The sequence below is a fragment of the Vidua macroura genome, chromosome 1 (genome assembly GCF_024509145.1).
Source record: "Vidua macroura isolate BioBank_ID:100142 chromosome 1, ASM2450914v1, whole genome shotgun sequence".
Lineage (NCBI taxonomy): Eukaryota > Metazoa > Chordata > Aves > Passeriformes > Viduidae > Vidua > Vidua macroura.
Genome location: NC_071571.1, coordinates 115,228,115 through 115,251,573, shown reverse-complemented (window position 1 = coordinate 115,251,573; position 23,459 = coordinate 115,228,115). Strand labels below are relative to the sequence as shown.

Below are 23,459 nucleotides of genomic sequence, written 5' to 3'. Positions count from 1 at the left end.
AGATCATCAGCAATAAAATGTTACAGTCTCTCAAATTTACATGACACTTTACAAAAGAATAGAAAGGCAAGTTTGTTCTCTTGAAAAGATTAAAAGCTTTTATTCATCCTTTATTGACAAAATTCATCCTTTATTGACAAAACTCCAACAGACCTCACTGAAATCTCCACGTATGGAGAAATCTAGAGGTAGCTAGGATATATTAGCAAACAGATGGAACATCTCAAAGAGGTACTTTAACATTTGAGGAAGCTTGTGGGGATAACAGCTGATGTGACAAAAGACACTTAGAGGTAATTTCAGAGATATATTTAGAGGAAGGTTGTCATGTCTTGTGGCAGCAGCTCTCTGGCCACAGAGAGCAGGCACAGACTTTCCCAGGCATTTTCCCAGGGAAGGCTGTGAGAAGATCAGAGAAAAGAATGAGAAACAATTCTTATCTCCACTTGTTGCACCTGCTGTTGTGCACATGTGGAATGTGTCATGGAGATTTGTTTACCAAAGGGTGATTTCTTAATTGGACACTGGATGGTGTTTGGATTGATTGACCAATCAGGTCAAAGCTGTATCAGACTGGCTGTAAGGGTTATTGAGTTTCTTAATAAGTATAGTATAATATAGTATAGGATGATATAATAAAGCAATTGATCAGCCTTCTGCAATCATGCAGTCAATGCTAATTATTACCCGGCTGGGGGCCTGCGGCGACAATGTCTAAGATGAATCAACACACACCAGCTGTGCTAGGAAGGCACTATTAGCAGCTATGTGACGTTGATCAGGACACAGAGAGGAAAAATAATAATATTGTTGATAGATCAGGACTCAGGAAATAAAAGTTCAATCTATTATTTCACTTGCAGACTTCTGTGCAACTCTCAGTACTAAAAGCCTGCAATTGTGGAGTTCGTTTCCCAGATCAGATCTAAGATGAATTGTGTGCATACATAGCAGTTATCACAAATAAGATGAAATTCAGCAGGACAATCTTGGTTATTATAGATATTTCAACAGGTTTGGTGATATTTCTGTTTTCCACACCGTGAAATATACAACATGACTGAGTGGTTAGGAAAATAAAAAAGCTGTTCAGCTTTCTCCAAATAGGAATTGCTATTTGCACATTTTTTCTTGGTTCATCCTAGAAATGATAAACCCTTTGGCACTTTATTATGCCTCATGAACTTAGATTAATCAGATTTTATTAAACCTAAACCTATTTCTTTGAGATGGGTTAAGCAAACTTCACCTGACTAGAGTATCTTAATGCAATCAGACCTTTTGGATTCAAGTTATACATACCCTGAAAATTCAGTTTATGTGTTTGTATATCTCTATATGTCTGTATATATCTTGATAGCTGCATATCCCTAAGGGTTTTTAGCACTATTAAATGTACGCTAAAAAGATTATACGCCCTAGTCTCCCATTTTATTTTTATGTAAAATTCAGAGTCTAGAGGTTACTGTTCACAGAAATATTTTCCATCATCATGTGTGGTTATGTTCTATAGCCACCTCCTAACTTAACATCAGGGCAGGACCTGGTGCACACCGGTGTTCTCAGCCTTTCACAAGAGGAGATCTGTGGGTGTGAGAGGGAGCTACAGCATGCTTTGATCAGAGTCCCCAAACTTGCTCAAATGATGGAAAGTTCAGCCTGTAGTTTGAAAATTCAATCCTATCTTATTTAAAACATCTAATAAGGTGTTTGGCTGAGCAATGTTTGAAGGATAAAACTATCTGAGGTTTATTTTAACTAGATCTGTTAGAAAAAGAATCGTGGTACAGTCAAGGGAAATGTGATAGAGGGGGTGAAAACAAGGGCAGTAAAGCTGACCTTATTTGTACACAGATTTGTATTAGCTAACTGTAGCAGTAGTGTGACTTCAAGCACTTTTCCAAATGTCAGGCAGATCCTTAAGGAGATGTTTGTGAGGCTACTGAAAACAGAATACTTACCAAATCCTTTTCCATCGTGGCCAATTTCAATTGAACGTAGGCTGCCTACATTTTTTGTCTTAATCTTGAAGGTATCAACCTTTAATATTAAAATATAGCTATTAAAAATATGATACTAATGTTTGGAAGCTTACATATTTGTCTAGGTCAGTTCTGAGACCAATTCAAGTGTAGTAGTAGAAGTTCAGAATAAGAGAACCACTAATGTGCCTTATTTTCCCAACTGATGATGTGTGGCACACATCCTCTCCTATTAGGTTTCAGTTTCAACACAAAAGATTCACTTTTCAACTTATAGTATGACAATCCCTACCTCTTTCTTGACTTTCATCTAGTGTGAAAACATTTTCAGTCTCATGAATCCTCAACTGGTATAGTCTTCTAAAATCTTTTTAGTATATGATACGTAAATAAAAATTCAGGAACATAAAAATTAAAGGCTTTTACTACATTAACCATTATTCCTCTTAAATATGATATACTTTAATTTGAAATATTACATTGTTTCATATTGCAGATTTTTAAAAAGAAATTATTTTTTCCTAAGGCCTTTGACATCACTGGCTACCCATTGACTTAGATGGATTGCTAACAGGATTTCTATGTATCTACTGTTCTTTTTTGAAGGGTAATGACACCTCCTGTGTAGTACCAGGCAAAAGGAAGTACTACTCAAGACACTTTTTTACTTGCTCCTTGTGCCTGTAGGAGGCAGGAGGCACTTTTTTACTTTCTCCTGCCTGTAGGTAGCTAGATTTATTATACTCCTCAGTATGGAAGACAATTCATGGGTAAATATCTTTAGCTCACAGATAACCTGGCTGAGGAAACTTAGATTAATTCCAGGTAAAAAGATGATTAATATTACTGGAGATAATGAGGTAGATCTCTTAAGGGATATATTTTCACTGGAGTTCTAATTATTTAGTCATTACCTTTCAATATCTCCACAAGAGAGAGTTACAGAGAATAAATCTTTATTTTTTACTTAAGGGTAACCATCATTGTACTCTATTGCACAGGTGGTGACCAGACAGAGCAATTTCTTTGCCAGAATAATATGTTTATTAAATTAGGAAAACATCCAGCCAAGGCACTAGGACGTCGTGCGGAGAATCTGCATTCTTATTCAAATATCTGTATCTGAAAAAAGGGTTTCTGAAAAACAGCCTAAAGCATGATGGATGTCAGAGCCAGGCTTATGTGTATGGTTCCATTTCACCTGGTTTTAGGCTTATACATCCAGGGATGCTTGCAGCACCAGTTTCCATGGCAAAGTAAAATGATGGGAGGTAAGAGACTGATGTGTTCTCATGCACAACATTCAAGGTGTGTGCAACAGCACAGGGTAGTGCACACACATGCACAGGCAACTCATGCTGTGCATTTCAGAATGAGGAAATACATAACTGGGCACATAAGTGGAGGCAGTAGGAAGATATATTTGGGACTAATAGGCAGAAGAGCAGCAGAGGCAGCTAGATACAATAGAAGTAAAATGTTCCTTGGTGAATCTGGTGGAAAGAAACACAGGGCGAGATGAGACTATGCCTCATGTAGTGATGTGAAAAACAGAATAAATGCCTCAAGTTTTCTAAAGAACTTGCATAGATTTAATGTTTGCTTTTCCAGTACAGAAATGAACACAACCTATAAAGTCTGTGTACTCACCTTTCCTCTTTCAAAGGGGTTTTGATGCTCCAGTGACTGAGAGAGTTGAAATACCTCAGATTTGTCCTCATTCCCAAATAAAATAATATGCACATTGGCATCAGTTCCTGCTCCCCTTTTGTCACCTGTATACACTTTAACAGTATACTCTGTTAAATTTTTTACTTTACTTCCTTCTTTATTCAAGTTGTTATCTATGTCATTGTTTTGTTTCTCTCCTCTAATAACAAAAGATCTTGGAATTTCTCTCTGTATTTTGGGCTTATTTGCATTCACAGAAAATTCTCTGAAAAACAGAACCACATTTATTTTTGGTAAGTAAATAATATGTTAAATGAAAAAAAATCCTATTAATTTATGTGTAACAGCTAAAGGTGGGCATATTTTTAAAATATCTATTGAGAGAATGACTCTATGGCAGTCACTTTTATTCAGTGTCTGCTCAGTGTTTTCAACTACTATGCTGTTAAAAAAACATTACTAGCTTTACACAATATACTTACTCATTCACTTCAAATACATAGATAGGATGCTCCTTTGCCGCTTCTTGCACATGCAGTTTTTTGATGTCCAATTTGCAGTCTGCAAAGAAGGAAAGAGAACATAGTGAAAATGTTCCATTGCATGACAAAAACTTAGGTAGTATTGTTGGTGTAATGATGGCATTCTTACTACATGAAAACTTCATTTTTTCATTAATTTAGGAATGCCAACAACTGAGTTGAATGTGCTGGAACAACTACAAGATTCTTTATTTTGTTCCTATTTGTAAACCTCAACGTAGAAATTTAGGAGTAAGCATTTCCTTTGTCTTAGTGAAGCAAAAGAGTGTTGTCCTCACTGGGCATACAGAAAAGATTCTGCATGACTCGGACAGGCAGATTTGAGAAGGAAGAGCAGAAATACATGTCTGTTGCTTCCTCCTCAGTGACGGGTTGACAAGAGGACTAGAGCTCTATTCCACATGCAGCACAAAGAGAATCTCATTAGGTGGCAGGTAGGAGGGGAGTTTGGCAGCTCACTGCATCCCTCTGCTGTTTGGGAAAGGTTGCTCTCTGACTTTCACTCCTTTTTGAATTTTCTACTGGGGGCTTTAGCTGCATGGCCTGAGTGTCTTGGCACTCGTTAGTCATGAAGACTATTCATTTTCCCTTCTATTATTTGTAACTTTAGCTCTGTTCAACAAACTGCATCTCTTCTACTACTATCCAGCTCCCTTTAATTATATCAATAGGATATCATCAGGCTTCTGTGGAGGAATACAAGACATTGTGTTACAACTCATGACCTGCCAAGATAAGTGCATTGGGAGAGTCAAAAGATTCAGGAAGGGACCGTGAATCATTTGATCTTAAAAATTTGCTCTGATAAGGAATGAAAGTGTAAATGAACTAGAGAACATTGCCTGAACGGATCAGTTCTGCAGGGTAGATCTGACTTTAAAGATATTTTATGGGGTTTGGGACTTTTGGTTCAAAGTCTTGGTCCAAACTAGTCTCAGTTCAAACAAGTCTAGTTACAATATGGATACCCTTACTCATCTGAAGTGTTTTATCATCTAAGTAACTCCATTGGAAGAAATATCTGTTATACACCATCCCAATCCTCTCTTCATAACACACATAGAGGCAATGAGCCCAATGTCCCTCCTTTGTGAATTGTGTTTTCAAACCTGAATGGAAAAGTCTCGGCTGTCTCGTTCTCCATGGTGCCCTTTGGCTACACACAATTGCCACATTCAGTGACTGTCACTCAGACAGATAGCTGTAGTTAACTTTCACAACTGAAGCTGTGGGAAACAAAAGCAGTGAGCTGCACGCCTTGCTTCCCGCAGCAGCATGGCAGGGCTGTCCTTCTCCTTCCCTTCCCCTCCAGAGTAACTGCAGCTCCACCTTGTCCCCCTGCGGGTGACCAAGGCAGCCTGTGCTGGGCACGGGATGTGTGACCAGCCAAGGAGTTCATGCATGCTCATTGCCCGAAGGTCATCTCACATACTTGGCTGAAATCGGGTGCTGTGCCTAAAAGGTTTTTATTAGGAGCCTCCGGATGAGCAAACAAAAGAAAAAGAAGACGGATAAAGTGCAAACATAGAACCTTTGCTTCCCTAGAAAACTGTCTGAAAACGGTCAAGTGTAATGCATAGTAATGATTTGCAATTATATAGCAAATTTCATTAATGGATTTTAAAAAACTTTTTAATTAATTCTTTGAATTAGTAGCATGATAGCCATCCTGCAGATAAAGCACAGAGATGTTGAGGTCAAGACAATTTTAAGGAAGTTCAGTGACAAAATTTACTGACTGCCAAACAGAGGTAAAATATCCCTCTTAATGTCACAGACAGAAAACTGAACTGGGGGGGAAAACAGTGAAAATAATTGAATCACAGAAGGAAAATTAAACAATACCAATTTCTTGCTTGAGTAATAATTATTCTCCTAGATAACTTATTAGTAGAGCATGTATTAAGTGCAGAATATAATTATATTCATCTTCATTTACTTTCTTGAGGCAATAATGTTATAACCTTTAAACCCCAGAATTTTAATTTATCAAAATGTAGGATTTTGCTTTATAAAACACTACCCTTTAGAAAAAATAGCCAGACAGATTTAACTAGGATTTAACTCTGGCAGTGACTTTGTTGCCTTTAACAGGAGGCTAGCTGTGTGATTTACATGACTGACTTTAGAAAGTAAAAAGTATTTTACCTGTTTTACTGCTGATCAAAAGAACAATTTTTTCCAGTTCTCCCAAGTCAACAGCATCCACGATAACTAGAAGTGGCTAAAATAAAATTATTCAGTACTGTAATATAAAACCATGTTTCTTAACTTCTTTTCACGGGAGAATTTGAAAATAATATGTAGGAAGTATAAGAATGGATTAAAGAGTAATTTTTAAAGTACTTAAAGACAGAGTACCTCGTTTTTTTCTCCCTGCTGTATATTCTGCAATGCCTGGAGAAGGGATCTGTCTCCTGTGTCACCATGAGTACCATATATGCATGCAGTCATATGCAATAAATTTCTCTCATTTAAAATGTTTCTTGAAAATACTGTTAGATGATATGTAACCACTGCAATATCAAGCAAAAAGAGATTTTGTTAAGACTTTGCCACAACCTTGCACAGCTATTTGACAACATGGCATTCTACAGACAGATGTAATTAAAATTCAAGCACTTGAAAATAATAGCAAAACTGAATTTTTTTGCAATTTTTCTTCATAATTGTTTTGCCACCATCTCCCAGATCTGAAATTTGAGAAGTGAGGCTGGACCAGCCCAAAACAAAAATGAAAGGATTGCATTTGGAAGGTTTAATTCTTCGATCACTTGTCAAAAAGCAGCAAGAGTGGACCCGCCCCACAAAAGTGGACAATGTAGAAGCTGAGCATAACCCCAGCTCAGGCAGTGCCCTCTCTGACCAGGTTCTGCAACATCTGCATGAGGCAGAGCTGTCCAGAGTCCCAGACACAACAAACAGTGAAAAAGACCTGGGATCCATCCTCGTGATTGAGTTGGGGGCAGAAGGAGAAAGGGACAGAGAAGGAATGAGAATAAGGCTACAACATAGGCCCAATGTCTGTGCAGGAGAAGGGGCCAAAGAGAGAACTAGGGAAAGATGCACATACGATGTAGCTCAGGCATGATCTGACCGGGGCATCCTCTGCCCATCTTGGCTGGAGGTTCCAGGTGAGTCCAGCCAAGGCAAGTTAGATCTGTGACTCATCGTGGCCCCGTTGCACTGGAGTCAAGTGGAGAGGCTGCATTCATGAACTTTGGATCAGATCATACAGAGGATAGCACCGGGAGAGTCCATTGTACAGAGGGGGGCGACTGAGGGACATTAATGTAGGCAAGGGTAGGAGGGCTAAAATGCTTAAACAGTGGTATTTGTTTGGGTAGTGTGACCAGATCACCAGTGTAGCAACCAAGCTTTTATCTCTCTAGTGTACTGAATGAATTGGAAAGGGGAAAGATTAAAGGGATCTCCGAAAAGAAATTACATAAAACAAGGGTAACATATATGAATATTACAACTCCATTAATTTTATAAAATTCTAATTATTTCATAATATCAATATGAGTTACGTCTCTCTGTTAAATTTATGGGAATAATCAGCTTGAAAGAAGCATAATAGGTTTTTTTTCACCTTTTCAATATTTAATTGTTTTGTCTTAAAACCTACAGCAGTGCAAAATTGACCTTCTGAACAGGCCTATGTTTGACAGGAGACAGATTGCACCATGTCATCCCTGGGAATTCCTGTGGTGTAAGCATCTCAAAGGAAGGTACAGTAAAGGGAAACTACTTATGTATATACTCAGCTGGAGGCCTCTGCTCATTAATGCACCCAAAGGCACAAGTATGCGCTGCCAGATCTCGAGGGTCTGTACTCTATCAACTGCATTTTGATGGCTTCAATTAGCCATTAGCAAATGCTTCATCACAATCCCAAGCATATTTTTTTTTGAAAAGGAAAATATAAGTGAGATAAAATACTAAGGCACTCTATGAAGGACAGAACTGTATCTGAAATTTAACATCACATGGCTTCTGGTTATAGTGAGTGTGATTAGCTGCTTTCCATTCCAATTAATACAATACTGGTTTTGCTTTTAGCTGATAAAAGGGAGAAAATAAATTAGGTTTAGAAAGCTGTCAAAAAGCATATCTGGTTTTCACAATAAATTGTAAGTAAATTTGTCTGTAAAGATCACTTTGAACTCCACATGTACCACCTGCTGTGGAGCTGCTTAAAGCTCTCTCAGACAAAAATGGGGGAAAAATTTGGGGGAATCATTGTCCTAGTTTTTTTTATTCACTGGTTACAAGTCCCTCCTTGAAAATATCTAAAGCAAGGGTGGAAAGAAATAAAACCCACAGAAATTAGCTATTTCAAACTTAGAGATAATATAACACCTATTCCTTTTTGTTATGTTTTTTGTCTCTTGATTTCAGAATAGTTGCAAAGAACAAAAATATTACCAGGAAAAAAAAAAAAAAAAAAAAAAAAAAAAGGGGAAATTATTCTTTCAACAAAGGTTAGTGAGAGACAGAGCCAAGGTCATAAGGACTCCAGTCTCACCCCTCCTTTATCACCCATGCTGCATCTTTCTCTCCTCACTTCTGTGTGCTTGTACATGTATCCTGAATACTTCTGCATGTGACAATGATCAGTCCTTTGCAAGGGGTGCACTCATGTGCTTTATGCTAATCTGAAGGTCCTCTTTGTTTCAATCTTGTGTGTAGGAGATGAAAGCCATTGAGCCCTGTTCTGCATCCATACTGTGTAAGCGATCAAGTAAAAATAACACCTCTACGCAATATAAAATCTAAAGCCTAGATAAAAATTTTAGATTTTCAATTGCAGCCAAAATATACAAAATCATCCCAAACTTCAACCTCTGTTACTTCTACTGAGATTATTCACATACTTACTTTTGGATGCATTCAGAGACCTCACTGAAACTGAGCCATAAATTCCAATTCAAAGTGTGTGGGGTAGTTCATTTTATGTCTACTTCAGCTCACTTTATATGAGCTGACTTATTTTTTACCCAAATAATTAATTTATTTTCTGCATAAAACCCAGGCAGAAGTTATTTGAATATTAAGTATCATTATTTGGTCTGTTAATTAAGTTAGTATTTGTTCCATCATATAGCAGCATTCAGTAAGCATCACATTAGGGAATAGGGTGGATTTTAGGTAAAAGGATTTCTTTTATTTTACTTAACCAAGATGACAAATATAAGAATTGTTGAGCTAATTTTAGGAGGCATAAATATTTGGAGTATATAAAGGTAATAAAGCTGAAGCTTATATGTAGTTTTGAGTTGTTATTTACTGAGAATATTTGTACAAACAAACAACAAAATCACTTAATAGTAAAAGAACTATAAAAAAATCATGTTGTTAATGTCAGCAATATGAGCAGCTGAGAACTAAACAAAAGAGTGTAGAAATATTACAATAGTGCAAGAAAAGGATATTTCTTATAAACTGTTCTTTGTAGCATATAATAACGCTTCTGTGCAATCAAGTGAATATTGCATTTCCCACTTTATGGTACAGAAATTAAGCTGAGTGGGTAATATTTTCTTTCATACCTTTTAACTTCTTATCCACTCTCTATGAATCATTAAATAAAGACAATAAAAATTTCTGTTTTGATAAAGGTTTCTACTGTAATACTAGGACATGTTAACCTCCTGAACCACTCTACTGCTTTGAAGTAGATTTATACCTACCAGAAAGTGCTTCTTTTAATGGCCACTGTATAGGGAATTCAATCCATCTGTCTCCATTAGGAGAAAGAGGAAGTGTTTTATTTATGGTGAGACTAAAGGTATCCAGGGTTGATGTGTTCTGTATTTTAAAGTGACGAAGAGACAACTGGGATATGTTGTTTTCCAAACTCTTGAGACCAAGCCTCACTTTATAAAGCATTCCCAAATCAGACCGCAAATGTATCTAGGAATCAGCAAAGCAATTAGTTAGCATCCAAACAGAGGTATGCAGATAAATGCATAGGTAGTTTACAGGAAGAGAGGAAGTTGGCTCTAAAGAAGTCAGCACAGTTCTGCACCCATTTGCATCAGTCTTGGTGCTAAAAGTCCCATTCACTTCAAAAGCAGCAGAACCAGGTTGACTGTGGGCACTTAAGGACATTTTAGTTTTATCCTCTAGGGCCACTCGTTGTAATTGTTCTATCAAATTCAAATTACATATGCCAATGATTTCTAATGTGAATAAGTAATGTTAATGTCATTTAAAGTGATATGCATTATTAACTATGACTATTTGTTGGGGAAAAAAGAATATGCTTGAACATCATGAACTTGAGAAAGCCAGAAATTAAAAATAAAATATGGTATGCAATTGAAAAATTCAGCTTTGATTTTCTTGAATATTTAAACAACAATACAAAAAATAAAAACAATATTTACATCACTATATGATTATTTCTCTTTAAAAGGAAACTCAAAGAAATTTTAAATATAGGCAAATCTATGTATTATTTTACATCATATGTTATTTGGTTCTCAGTCTGATGTTCCACTTTGTTTTCCATGGAAACTGGATTTGACTTGCCGTTGCTTCCATAAAAAACCATAACCATCTTGGATATATTTTCTGACAACTTTTCAAATTCTGATTTTGTTTCTTCTTGATGCTTTGTGAAATAAATCCTCCATCTGCCTTCTGAACAAATAAAATACGGAAAATAAAAAGGAAAAAATATTAAGGATGTTTCTATTTTCATAGAAAAGCTATCTGACATAAAATTTCTAAACATGCCTTGTTCTACATGGGGAACATAATTTTATAAGAATGTCACCTGGGTTTTGAGCAGCTCCCTAAGTTTGTTGCCATTTTTTACTATTACAAAGGGGAAACTATTGTCAGTACTAGTAAGTATAATGACATATTGTGATGAGAATATTCTCACATTATTATTTCAGAACTGATTAATAAAACAGTCAATGTAATGACAGAAGTTATACCTGAATTCATTTGCTCTCTTCCTAAAGGCCAGTCAGATGTACTCCTCCTCTCCTGAACTTCTACTTTAAAAACAAAGATAAAATTACTATTTTTGTAAAACAGTGTCTATATGATAATAAAGGTCTGTATTCATGTCTAGTGAGGCAATTGACTGAGTATTATATCATTTAGATTAAAGATTTAACTAGGAAATGTACAGTGTGATTTTCTATTTAAGCATCATCTAAATATCATCCTATTAAATAAATAGTCTCTAGGGCTGGCTCTTTACTAGGAAAATGGTAGTAACATGAAGATTCAAGTATTTTGCATTTTAAAGCATTTCTCTTTCGTTTGTACAATTTATGCTCTGGATGAATGAGTGCTAATTGGATGTCTTTAATGCCCATTCTAGAGGCTGATGTTCCTCCCATAGATATGAGTCCCCACTGATTTCATCAGGATTTGGTATAGATCAAAGCTGCCTGTAAACATTAGGTAGTGACCTGAACTGAAAATAAGACTTTTTTTGAGTTCATAACCAAGACTTGATTTGCCAATTATTGTATAAAGAAACTCACAGGAACATTTGTCCAAATCAAGTTTAGTAGAAACAGAACTAAATATTGCCTTTTTTTTTTTTCTCAGAGATGTCCCAACATACAAACTAAACCAAAGCTGAAATTATTTGTTTTGCAAATTAACAGTTTCCTCCTTTTTTTTCTGGTTTCAAATGATCAAAAGTTAGAGATCATATAGCAGAGGAAATCGATTGAACTAGAACCTTCTTCAGTCTCAAGAGGCTATTGCTGGTGCCAGCAAATGCCCAGGAAGAATAAATCTAGAACATGTTTTGTAATCCAAGGACTCATCTGTAATGTCAATTAACTTCTCTGAGAGGCAGGAGAATAAATAGATGTACATTCTGGGCTTTGGTGCCTACTGATCTGGTTGAAGTGTGTTGTGGTTCCTCCCAGCTTGCACGCCAGATTGTGTTGAAATCCATGCTTGGATTGAAGCCATGACACAAGGGTGTACATTCCCTTCCTGTCTTGACAAAGAGCCACAGGCAGTGGGATCAAAACTGCTCCTCTGTGGCCTGGTTACTCACATGGTGTCAGTCAAAAGTATCTCCAGTTTCTGGAAAAAGCTGTCCAAACAGTGTAGCATAAATATGTAAATTAGTCATCTTGAATACAATGGAGACATTTTCTCCACTGCTTAAACAGAGTTTTCCCCACTTTTTACCTCGTTTTCACTCTGCCTAGCAAGTAATTGGTATTAGAAGCTTTAAAAAAATAGTTTGCAGGTGTAGAAGTGAGACTTGGAGAGGTAGGAATTTGTAAAAAAGGAATAGGACACATTACTTGGCATTTACACCACTGAAAATCTGGAGTAACAAAGCAGAAATTATCCTCTGGCAAATTGTGGTTATTAAGTGATACTAAAACACAAAGTGTTCAGACACACTAATTCCCTGTATAATGGCAATGTTCTACTGGAATATTTTAAATCACAACTTATTTGTAGAAGCAAATAATATAGCTGCATTTTCCAGTTTGGAATGAATTTCTTAGCAGATGATAGTTTGAAGACAGTGTTGACCTGTGGCATCCAGAGTTACTGAGGCAGATCTTTTTCCATCACGTCTGTCTTTAAGCCATGTTTGAGCCATAAACAGTGTTTCTGTCCCTGAAGATGCTGACTCTTTTACAGTAATCTTCTCCAGAAGCCAGTTAGAGCCTCTCCCTTTTTCAACAACCATCCTGTGCAGAATACCAATATCTACTGCTTCCACTTGAAAAATATCCACCTGAAAAATTCAGAATCAGAAGTCATATGGAAACAGAATAATCTAACTAAATTATTAGTGTATTTTGAAATATGAAAGTGAGATGAAAATCAGGATTTTTTATTAACTCAATAAATATCAACAGAACCAGAGATGACAAGTTTAACCATGCTATATGCCTGCATTAAGAAGTATTTCTTCCCTTTGTGGATCTGCAATTTACAGTTAAATCCCCTCTTTGCCCACACAGATCTATCAGTTGCTTATGCTCATTTAATGAGAAATTTTCCTTCCCAAAATTGATCTACAGGGATCTACAGGGAATATATTTTAAACATATCTTACTCTCAACAAAATAGACCCCAAGGGCCATTTCAGAAATGAAATGCAGGGAATGAGAAAGGTAGAAACAAGCATCACAGAAGGAATCTTTAAAGAAAGAATGACAGACTTGGTTCCAGATTTGGATTAACTTGTAGGATTAGTTTCAATATAAATAATTGAATGGAAGGAAAAATATTAAATAAAACTATGTTAAAATAAGTTCTGCTATTCTCTATCAGTTAAAAAACCCACAATAATTTTACAATGTTTAGAACACTGAAGTAAGATTCCTAAAGAAAATTGTGATATATCAGACATTCAACAATTTCACAATATGTGATTTTGGCTTTTTGTGAGTGTTACACTTATTTCCTGTTTCCTCAGCAGAAAAACAGACATTAAATTCTTGGCACAGAGACTTTCCACATTTTTTGCTTTATTGGTTTATGAATTATCATCTAATTTCTACTGGGGTTGATAACTGTTGAAATCTAGTGTTATTTGTTATGGAATTTCTAGCATGATTGAAAGAGGCAAAGATGGTTTTGAAGGGAATAGGTAGCAATAATGATTGAGTCCAGAAAAGTCTTGCAGTCTTCCCAACGCAATTCACACTGAAGTTGATCTGCCAGAGCAACCCTTAAAGGCTTATGCAGAGATGAAACAGAGAATAGCAGTTCTCTTTCTCCACCTCCATTATTTCCTGGACAGGTCTTCCAGCTGAAGAACTGATGAAAGATTTCATCAGTTGTCACAAAGATGAGCCTAACCAGCTTGCAACTTAATAAGACACAGCATAAGCTCAAATACTGAGCTTAAAATTGCAGATAATATATGACTACTTTAAAAAGAATCCCCAGAAACAGAAAAATTTTTAATTTGTTTTTCAACTTTTTTTTCTTGTTTTTCGTTAATATCTGTATGGGAATTTGAAAGTGTGTGTGTTTGTGAACCACACCTTTAACAGTGTGCTAAAAATAATAATAATCAACTAATTACTCTATAACTTCTGGACAGAAAGGTCATGTTAGTCAAAAACTGCTACAATGTACCATCTAATCAACACATGTGCATTATCACTCTTAAGCTATCATGTGAAATGGGAGAATGAGACAATGACATTAAGGAAAAAATCTGAAAGAGGCACTTGAATAGCTGTACTTCCTCACAGGGAGTCAAGGTTATCAGCGGCTTAGTGAATTTAACAGCAGAGCAAATACATTGGAATGGCTGAAATTCTAGATGGAGTGCAGAACTGCAGGAAAAGAGGCTCCTCTTCATGTTTTCCTTAGCTAAATCAAAAAATTAAGATTTAGTGTCAACACAACCATTTTATTTTATTACCTACTGGACTAATTTGATGATTGAATACCATTAATTTGAACTCTTAATTTACATTAATTGTGATATTAATTTGATCACTCCTTTATTCCAGCTTTAATTGGATTGGTAAATTTATATCATCATGCCTGAATAAAATGAATTTGTTACATTTATTAAATGAAATATATTAAAAATACATGCAGTTAGGAGATGACTGAAAAACATGGACTGAAGTAAGAAACATGCAGATCCCTGTGTCTGTCAGTAAAATAAATATTTTAAGTTCACAAAATGCAAAAATTTATCCTAAAATTTCTTGCTGCTAGTTCTTGCAAATGATTATGCTTATAGTAATGCATGACTGTTGAGGTTTAACCCCAGGCAATATCCAAGCCCCACAGAACTGCTTGCTCACCCCCTCACCAGCAAGATCAAGGAGAGAATGAGAATGGTAAAAGCTAGAAAATTCGTGGGTTGAGATAAAGTTTAATAGAGAAAGCAACAGCCATGCACACAACCAGAGCAAAACAAGGACTGAATTCAGTGCTTCCCATGGGCAGGCAGGTGTTCAGCCATCTCCAGGAGAGCAGGGCCCCAGAACTTGCAGTGGTTACTTGGGAAGACAAATGTCATCATTCCAAATGTCCCCCTTCCTCCTTCTTCCCCCACTTTCTATACTGAACATGATGCCACATGGTCTGGAATATACCTTTGGTCAGTTGGGGTCGCCTGTCCCAGCTGTGTCTCCTCCCACCCTCCCGTGCACCCCCAGCCCCCTCACCAGCATGGCAGCACAAAAAGCAGGAAAGGCCTTGGCTCTGTGTAAACCCTGCTCAGTGATAACAAAAACATCTCTGTATTATCAGCCCTGTGTTCAGCACAAATCCAAAACACAGCCCCATACCAGCCACTGGGAAGAGAATTAATTCTACCCCAGCTGAAACAAGTACAATTGTTTTATGGGAAACACATGAGAAAGCCCTTGTCAGAATAATTTCTTTTTAAGAGAAAATAGTTTTCCTGAGAATGATTAATTTAGTGGCATGATCATCAGCATCTCCAAAAAAATCTGTTGTCAGTGATCCATTCTTGGAAAGGAGAGTTAGGAATATAGGAAAATTACAGACAATATTCTGCTGGCTTCTAGACTTGTGCTGTCCCCAGAAGAACAGCTGGGTCTGATTTGCACCAAGTTTGATGCTTAACAAACTTTTAGTACTTATTAACTTAGTGACTTAATAAATCAGGGACAGCATGTGCTATGGGTTATCTATGACCTGGAGGATCCAGCCACAGATAAAAGCAAGTATAGTTAAGACACAAAAGGTTTCCCAATTCCTTTTTCCTGTGAAAATAAGTATATTTTGATGGAATAACAATTTGTGAAAACTTTGATGTTTGGTTTGTGTTAGACGCAGTACTTTATCACTTGTCAATGTGCCATTTTAACAAGCTCACTTTAGAGAATGTAAAATCTCAGAAATCCATGGTCAAATCAGCAGACTGTTGAAACATCTAATAAACTGAAAGTTAAGGAACTATTAAATAGACTAGAAATTGTGTCATCTGGGGTAAACTCACCTTGCAGACAAGATTACATTTTATCTTTATGTGTATATTTGAAAATCTACACAGTGTAATGAGCTTTATTTTAGTCAAGAGACCAAAAAAGAACAGAGAAAGAGCAGCAACTATAATTGTTAGAACTAAAAACAATTGGCTAGAGATAATTTATTTCCTAAATTTAATTCACTTTTCTCCTCTCAAGCAAACAGAGAGATTATGACATATATTTCATTCTAATTCTATGAAATTCAATTATTATTAATAATTTAGCTAATATTTTTGTACATTCATCTGAGACCATGGATTAGGCATAAAAATTTCTAAATATTCAAGTTGTTGACAGGTCTTGTATGTCACATGATACTCTATCTTTTATTTGACTTACAAATGGGGACCTTCTAAATTACTGGAGGGTTAATTCTTCTGCAAAAAGAGAAGAGATAGGAAGAAAACACACAGAAGATAAACAAACCTATAGAATATGAAATTTATCTTTATAATCTTCCCCTAGGGAAAAAAAATGTTAATTGTTTTTTAGTTACTACTAGCAAATTAGGTTTGAACTGAAAAGTCACCTTAAATATTGATAATAATATGTATTGTCTAATTCAGCAGAGCTTATATTGAATTTCCTCAGAATAGCATTAAAGGAATTTGTATGTATGTACAGCCCACTAAATTTTCTTAATTAACACTGCCTGGAGAAAGAAAGATATTCTCCCAGTCTGAGCAGCTAAGATTGACAAAGGTAGAGCCATACATCCTCTATGACCCAGAAGAGCTGCCCTAGTAAAACCAGAATTGGTACTTTTCATACATCTTGGCTAAGAAAATAAGGACTAAAAAATTCCTTTATAAGAATAATTCCAGCAATCTTTTCAGAGTATTTAAAATCTGTGGGTTTTCTCTTAACTCCTTTTCAGATTTTCTTCAAATGTTTCTTTCTTTTCCAGGGACCCACATTTTGAGCCTTTTCTTTGGATCTATGACCCAGTTTATTATGACTTTATTCAGTTCTCTTCTGTGACAGTGCTGGCAACATATCACTGTCTGCAGCAGCTGCAATAGCTCTTGTAACAGAAGAAGCATTTGAACAGTCACTGTGCAATATTTACCTTTATAAATGCCAATCATTTTACAGGCTTGGTATTGAGACTTGATGGTTGGTTAATGATGATATTCCCAGAAGAACTGAAAATGGCAAGTCAAGACACACCATATGCTTCATTTCATCAACCTGTATGCACAAGTGATTTCCCATACTGCTAATGTTAGTATCATTTTAATAGGCTTTTATTGGAAAAGGAGTCAGAGTGCCTAGATAAAGGACCTTTTCTATTAAGCTTAGTGAACCTATTGATTATTTTGATCTCACTTGTTAATCTGGAGAAACTGAAAACAAAGGAGTTTTAACACAAGAAGGCAAAATAAAGGCCCCCTGTAACACTGAGCCCAATCAGAAACAGAGTGTAAACAATCCTGTAAAAGGAGAAAAAAGAGAAAAATTACTTTTGCCCCTTCAGACTGTGGTCCTGTGGGCTCTTCCAGTTGTGCTGAACAGAACCTCTCCACCCTGTCCCAAATGCTTGTCACATCACTACCTCCTCTTAGATGGAAGTTATCACATTTTTAGTTGGGCCAGCATAACCACAAAATCAGCTCCAGCAAAATTTTATCAAGATAGACCAAGTGAAAAAGCCCAAATCACTAATGATATGAACTGCTTAAACTAAACAAACATTTGGACAGAGCAAATGTATGTCCCTGTGCCAGCTGACTTTAGAGGTGGAAATATGGGGTGGTAAGCAGCAGTGATGACAAGCACTGGTAGCAGTACTGTCTTGGCTCAGCTCAGTGGAAGGATGGACAGTGCCTCTGACTGTGCCCTCACTGCCTTGTAGTGTTCTGTATGCTTCTTTAAAAACAGGGCTTTTCATGCATCTGAAAAAGCCAACCCCAAATTTCCTTCTAGATTCACATTTCTGCAAGCATGCTTTTGTATTATGTTAAATTCTCAGGTCTAAATTAATTCAAAACTTTTATCTTTGCATGAAAAAAGTAATGTGGATTATAATGAATGAATCATTAGAGGTTTCTGATAACCTACATTTATCATAGTTTATCAGTCTTCAACAAGATTGGTGAAGAATCAGTGAAAGAATAGGGGTAGTAAAAAACCCCAAATATATTTGCCCTGCACTGATCTTATGTTAGTAATCTTAGTATAACTGGAAAGAAATCTTTTTGAAACAAGATTTCTATGCACAAAAGAGCAACAGGAGTAAGAAAGAATAGAGGCATCTTATAATGATCAGTAGCTATGAACATTCTGCTAACTAGGTAAAGACATTTCAATCAGACTTTAAAATATATTTAATAAAATGCAAAAGGACTGCTACATAGATCAGTATCATCAGCCACATCCAAAGCTGTAATCATAAATTATATCAAACAAAAGAGATTTAAAAATCAAACAAAAAGAGCAACAAAACACAAACAAACATAAGACAGCCATCACTTTGGACATATTCAATCCCATCTGATGCAGCCTGATTGTTGGATTGATTTAATAACAGTCCAAGTTTGAGATCTGGTTTAACAGGCAAAGAAAATAGGATGAATATAATTTTGTTCAACTTCAGAAATGCATATCATTGTATGATATTTTGATTATGACACTATAATCAAATATAATAATGGGATAATAAAATGTCTAACTTGTATATCTCCAAGTGCAGCTGTAAAAAGATAATATTTTCAAGCATATCTCATTGCAGTGAAGCCAGTTAATAAGCTTATGCTCTTTAGTATTTCCATGATTTATCTGGAAGAAAACAAGATTTCAGAGATTATGCAAATACAATCTCCAGTTATGACACTTGAAGAAGCAGGGTGCTAAATTGAAGAGTGCTCTGAAAAGATTTGTGAGAGTTAATAAATCACTGGAAAGCCTTCCTTTCAGTGAATCAAGCAGAATAATCTATTTAACTTGTCAAAGGCATACTGATTTTCTTATTGTCATAAATACTGTTAAAAGCAGTAGAAATTTGGTGTAAGAGAGCTATCCAAACTAGCAGTCAAAAGTGTGAAAAAATTCAATTCCAAGAAGTTAATGTTTGACAAATTTAGACAGAGAACAGTGTGAATTTCTAACATTTAAAAGAAAAAACAAGTTTCCTTAAGCTTTGAAACAACTTTCCAGCTAGATTTAAACTTCATCACTGGTAGCCATTCATTTGGAGTTAGATATATTTTCTAAACTATTTAACTTGAACTGAATTTAATTTAGTTCTTGCTGCATTGAGGAAAATGATTGAATATTTTATTTCCTGAAAATGCACACTTGTATTAACCATAACTATTTTAAGATTTTTTTTATAAATAAAGCTAATAAATTTAGCTGCATTTTATTTTAAAATTACCTTGTTTATCAAAACCCTGAAATGAACAGGGCATAAAATTCACTTACCTAACTTGGCCTATCTAAAATAATAATAATATACTATATAATAAGAAAATATACTATATAATAAGAAAATTTTCTTCAAAGAAAGCAGCACATACTCTCTGAGGTTAACTAATTTCATTTTAAGATAAATGTCCAAATGAAGAGAGAAGGTAACCATCCCTTTCTGCAACAGATGATTAAGCCATCATGTTAGAACAAATGTGTACAATACAGGCAAGTAAAACTAAGGGAGATGCATTTCAGCTTTAGAAATGTCACTTACATGATTTATTTTTAAGATCTGTGTAGACAGAATGAAGTACTCTCCTCTTGCAGTTAATTTTAGTGTTAATTAATTTTGCCCAGCAAAATTTTTAATTTTTTGCAGCAAAGTTTTACATGTTTTCTTGCCCTTCAAGAATATGTCAGGAAACCGAAATTAATTATTCACACAGCTCTAAACATTGGCCAGTGTTGTATAGACAAGCTGGGTGATTGCAATGGGATGTTCTCACTCTGTCCCTTATAAATCTCTCACTGACTGTAACCACTGACTGGGAAATGTCATCCTGAAGGTATCAATGAGAACTGCACAACTCAGGTATTTGCCAATGTCTCTGCGGCGTGGGTTTTTGCTCTCCCCGGCTGCACGTGGCTCTTGGGAGCCCGGCTGTGGCGTAGCTTCCACGTGCTGCCGGGGTTTGCTGCCGCGGGTTCCCGGACACGGCTCCGTGTCTCGGGCGCGTGGGCTGGCCAACCGCTGTTACCGTGCGCTAGGGACCCGGCAAAGAGGAAGGAATTTGTCCATTTACTCCGTGCTTGGCAGGAACGGTTTATTGGTCACGTGGCGCGGTTCGATGGAAAGACGCGACCGCTCCCGGCACTCGCATGGGAGAAAATGGCGCCTGGCTGCCGGCGGGATAGGGCTTTATGGAGGGGCGGGGCGAGAGGATCCACGGCCTGCCGCCCAATAGGGGCGGCTGCCGTGGCGGTGACACCCGCAACAGCGACCAACCAGAGAACCCCGCAGGGGCGGGCACCGAGCAACGAGCGGGATCGTGTGGCTAGCACGGGGTTTCCTGGGGCCGGACGGCAGGGTGGTTACAGGAGCGGCAGAGGGGTAAGGTCCGGCAACAGGCAACATGGGGGCAGAAACCGCGGGCGGGAACAACACGGGGGAAACGCGGGATTACAGAACTTGACTTATTTTAACATAAATTAAAAACCCTAATCTAAACCCAAACTCCGGGATGCAACATGTCTCCTAGGATTTTATAAAGCTTTAGTTATGTTCCTTCTTTCTGCATTTCTCCTCACTGACAACCTTCACCAGCTTTTCCTTCCCTATGATCGTATTCCATATTTTCCTAGTTCCCATCTGATTAATCCTTCTGCTCAATGGATTTAAACATGGTGGCCAAGGTGAGCCACTCTGGTGCTGGCACAATCAGCAGCTGAACACTGCAGTGTGGTACACGGGGGAACTTCCCAAAGGAACCTCAGGGGTAGCAGAACGAGCCCCCCTGAACCTGCAGCTCATGCCACAGCAGGTGACAGCACACAGGGCCAGAACCAATGGTGGCCAAGCTCCCCCCGTGTACAGAAGAAGCCCTGAGGGAGTGCAAGCAACCAGGAGTGCCACAAAGAAAGCCGGGAAAGGCTGAGGGAAAGGTTGAGGTACTTACTGCCATCTTTGCCTCAGTCTCTAATAGCAAGACCAGTTGATCTTCCAGCCCCGAGATGTGAAACAGAGACAGGGAGCAGAATGAAGCCCCTATAATCCAAGGGGAAAGGACCAGCAACCTGCTACAGCACAGAGACATACATATGGGACTGGATGGGATTCACCTAAGGGTACCTAGGGAGCTGGCAGAAGTGCTCACCAAACCTCTTTCTATCATTTACAAGCAGTCCCAGCTAACTGGATAGGTCCCGATTGACAGGAAATTAGCAAATGTAACACCTCTCTACAAGAAGGGTCAGAAGGAGGATCCAGGGAACTGCAGGCCTGACCTACGTGCCAGGGAAGGTCATGGCACAGATCACCTCGAGTACCATCACACATCACACACAGGACAGTCAGGGGATCAGGCTCAACCATCATGGCTTTATGAAAGGCAGGTCCTGCTTGACCAACCTGATCTTCTTCTATGACAGAGCAACCTCTTTAGTGAATGAAGGAAAGGCTGTGAAATTTGTTGAGCTGGACTTTAAGAAAGCCTTTGATACAATTTCCCACAGCACTGTCCTGGAGAAAATGGCTACTCATGGCTTCAATGGGCGCACTCTTCTCTGGGTAAAATCTGACTGGATGGCCAGGCCCAGAGAGTGGTGGTGAATGGAGTTAAATGCAGATGGTGGCTACTGGTGTTCCCCAGGGCTCAGCACTGGGGCCAGTCCTGTTTAATAGCTTTTTTGATGATTTGGAGGAGGGGATCAAGGGCACCCTCAGTCAGTTTGCGGATACCATCAAGTTGGGTGAGAATGTTGATCTGCTGGAAGGCAGAAAGGCTCTGCAAAGGGATCTGGACAGGCTGGATCAAAGGACCAAGGCCAACTGCTTGAGGCCTGAGTGCCAGGTCTTGCACTTAGGTCTCAAAACCCCATGGGCAAGAGTGGCTGGAAAACTGGCTGATGGAAAAGGACCTGAAGGCTCTGGTTGAAAGCTGCTGAACATGAGCCAGCATGTGCCCAGGTGGCCAAGGTAGCCAAAGGCATCCTGGCATGTATCAGAAATAGGGTAGCCAGCAGGACCAGGGCAGTGATTGTCCCCCTGCACTCAGCACTGATGAGGACACACCTTGAATTCGGTGCTCAGATTTGGGCCCCTCTCTAAAGAAAGACATTGAGGTGCTGGAGCAAGTCCCCCCAGAGAATGGGAATGAAGCTGGTGAAGGGTCTGGAGCAGAAATCCTATAAGGAGCAGCTGATAGAACTCGGGCTGTTTAGCCTGAAAAAAGGAGGCTCAGGGAAACCTGATTGCTTTCTATAACTGCCTGAAAGGAAGGAGGCTGGGGGGAAGGTTGGCTGCAACCAGGTTGGGGTTGGTCTCTTCTCCCAGGTTACAAGCCACAGCATAAGAGGAAATTACTTCGAGTTGCACCTGGGGAGGTTTAGATTGGATATTTGGAAAAATTTCTTCAATGAAATTATTGTCAAGAATTGGAACAGGCTGCCCAGGGAAACATGTAGTCAGGGACATTGTTCAGTGGTGGACTTAGCAGTGCTGTGTCAATGGCTGAACTTGATCTTAAAGGTCTCTTCCAGCCTCAACAATTCTATGATTCTAAGATGACCAGATTGATGTAGTGTTCATTTCTGTATAACAGTAACTTGGCCAACAGCCTGCCGCTGTGATTAATACATTTGGATCAATGACATTTGGCACCTATTTAATCATTATGTCAGGCATGCTTTCCATAAGAGAAAGTTTATCTGCAGTCACAAAATAGCAGCACTATCAGTGTGGTGGGATGTGGATATCACTGGCTTCCTACTTGTGACCTCAGGACACTGCCCCACATTCTGATTCTTTGTAGTGTATCCTGGCACACGTGGACTTTTTGCCAAAGTTTTTTTTTCTTTAATTGTCAGTGCTAAATCTGTAAGTGAGTACTGAAACTGAGCACCAACAGTCACCTCTCACTGAAAATTTTTGTATGTGCTGCAGTTACCATGGCACCAACCTGAGCAGCTGATGTCTAAATATAGGGCAGGATAAAGAATATATCTTTTCAAATACTAATAGAATGAAGCAAAAATTGTCAGAGAATTTAGTGCTTCTATAAAGTGGAGTACTTAAAATACTGGCCAGTTTCATAAAGCCTAGATTAAAATACTTAAATATCAGTCATAACATATTCAGTGTACTTTACTGT

At 37.8% G+C, this 23,459-nt stretch overlaps 1 protein-coding gene across 1 annotated transcript in view; it reads right to left on the bottom strand.

Moving 5' to 3' along the window:
* The window catches only part of LOC128814067 (lipoxygenase homology domain-containing protein 1-like), a 132,043-nt gene that overhangs the window by 4,658 nt on the left and 103,926 nt on the right, over positions 1-23,459 (bottom strand). Inside the window, exons 34-42 of the mRNA XM_053989636.1 lie at positions 12,734-12,941; positions 11,149-11,208; positions 10,668-10,846; positions 9,892-10,114; positions 6,557-6,711; positions 6,344-6,419; positions 4,136-4,214; positions 3,633-3,918; positions 1,962-2,040 (exon numbers count right to left, since the gene is read on the bottom strand). Of these exons, the coding sequence (XP_053845611.1) occupies positions 1,962-2,040; positions 3,633-3,918; positions 4,136-4,214; positions 6,344-6,419; positions 6,557-6,711; positions 9,892-10,114; positions 10,668-10,846; positions 11,149-11,208; positions 12,734-12,941 (1,345 nt within the window). The remainder of the gene's footprint in view (positions 1-1,961; positions 2,041-3,632; positions 3,919-4,135; positions 4,215-6,343; positions 6,420-6,556; positions 6,712-9,891; positions 10,115-10,667; positions 10,847-11,148; positions 11,209-12,733; positions 12,942-23,459) is intronic.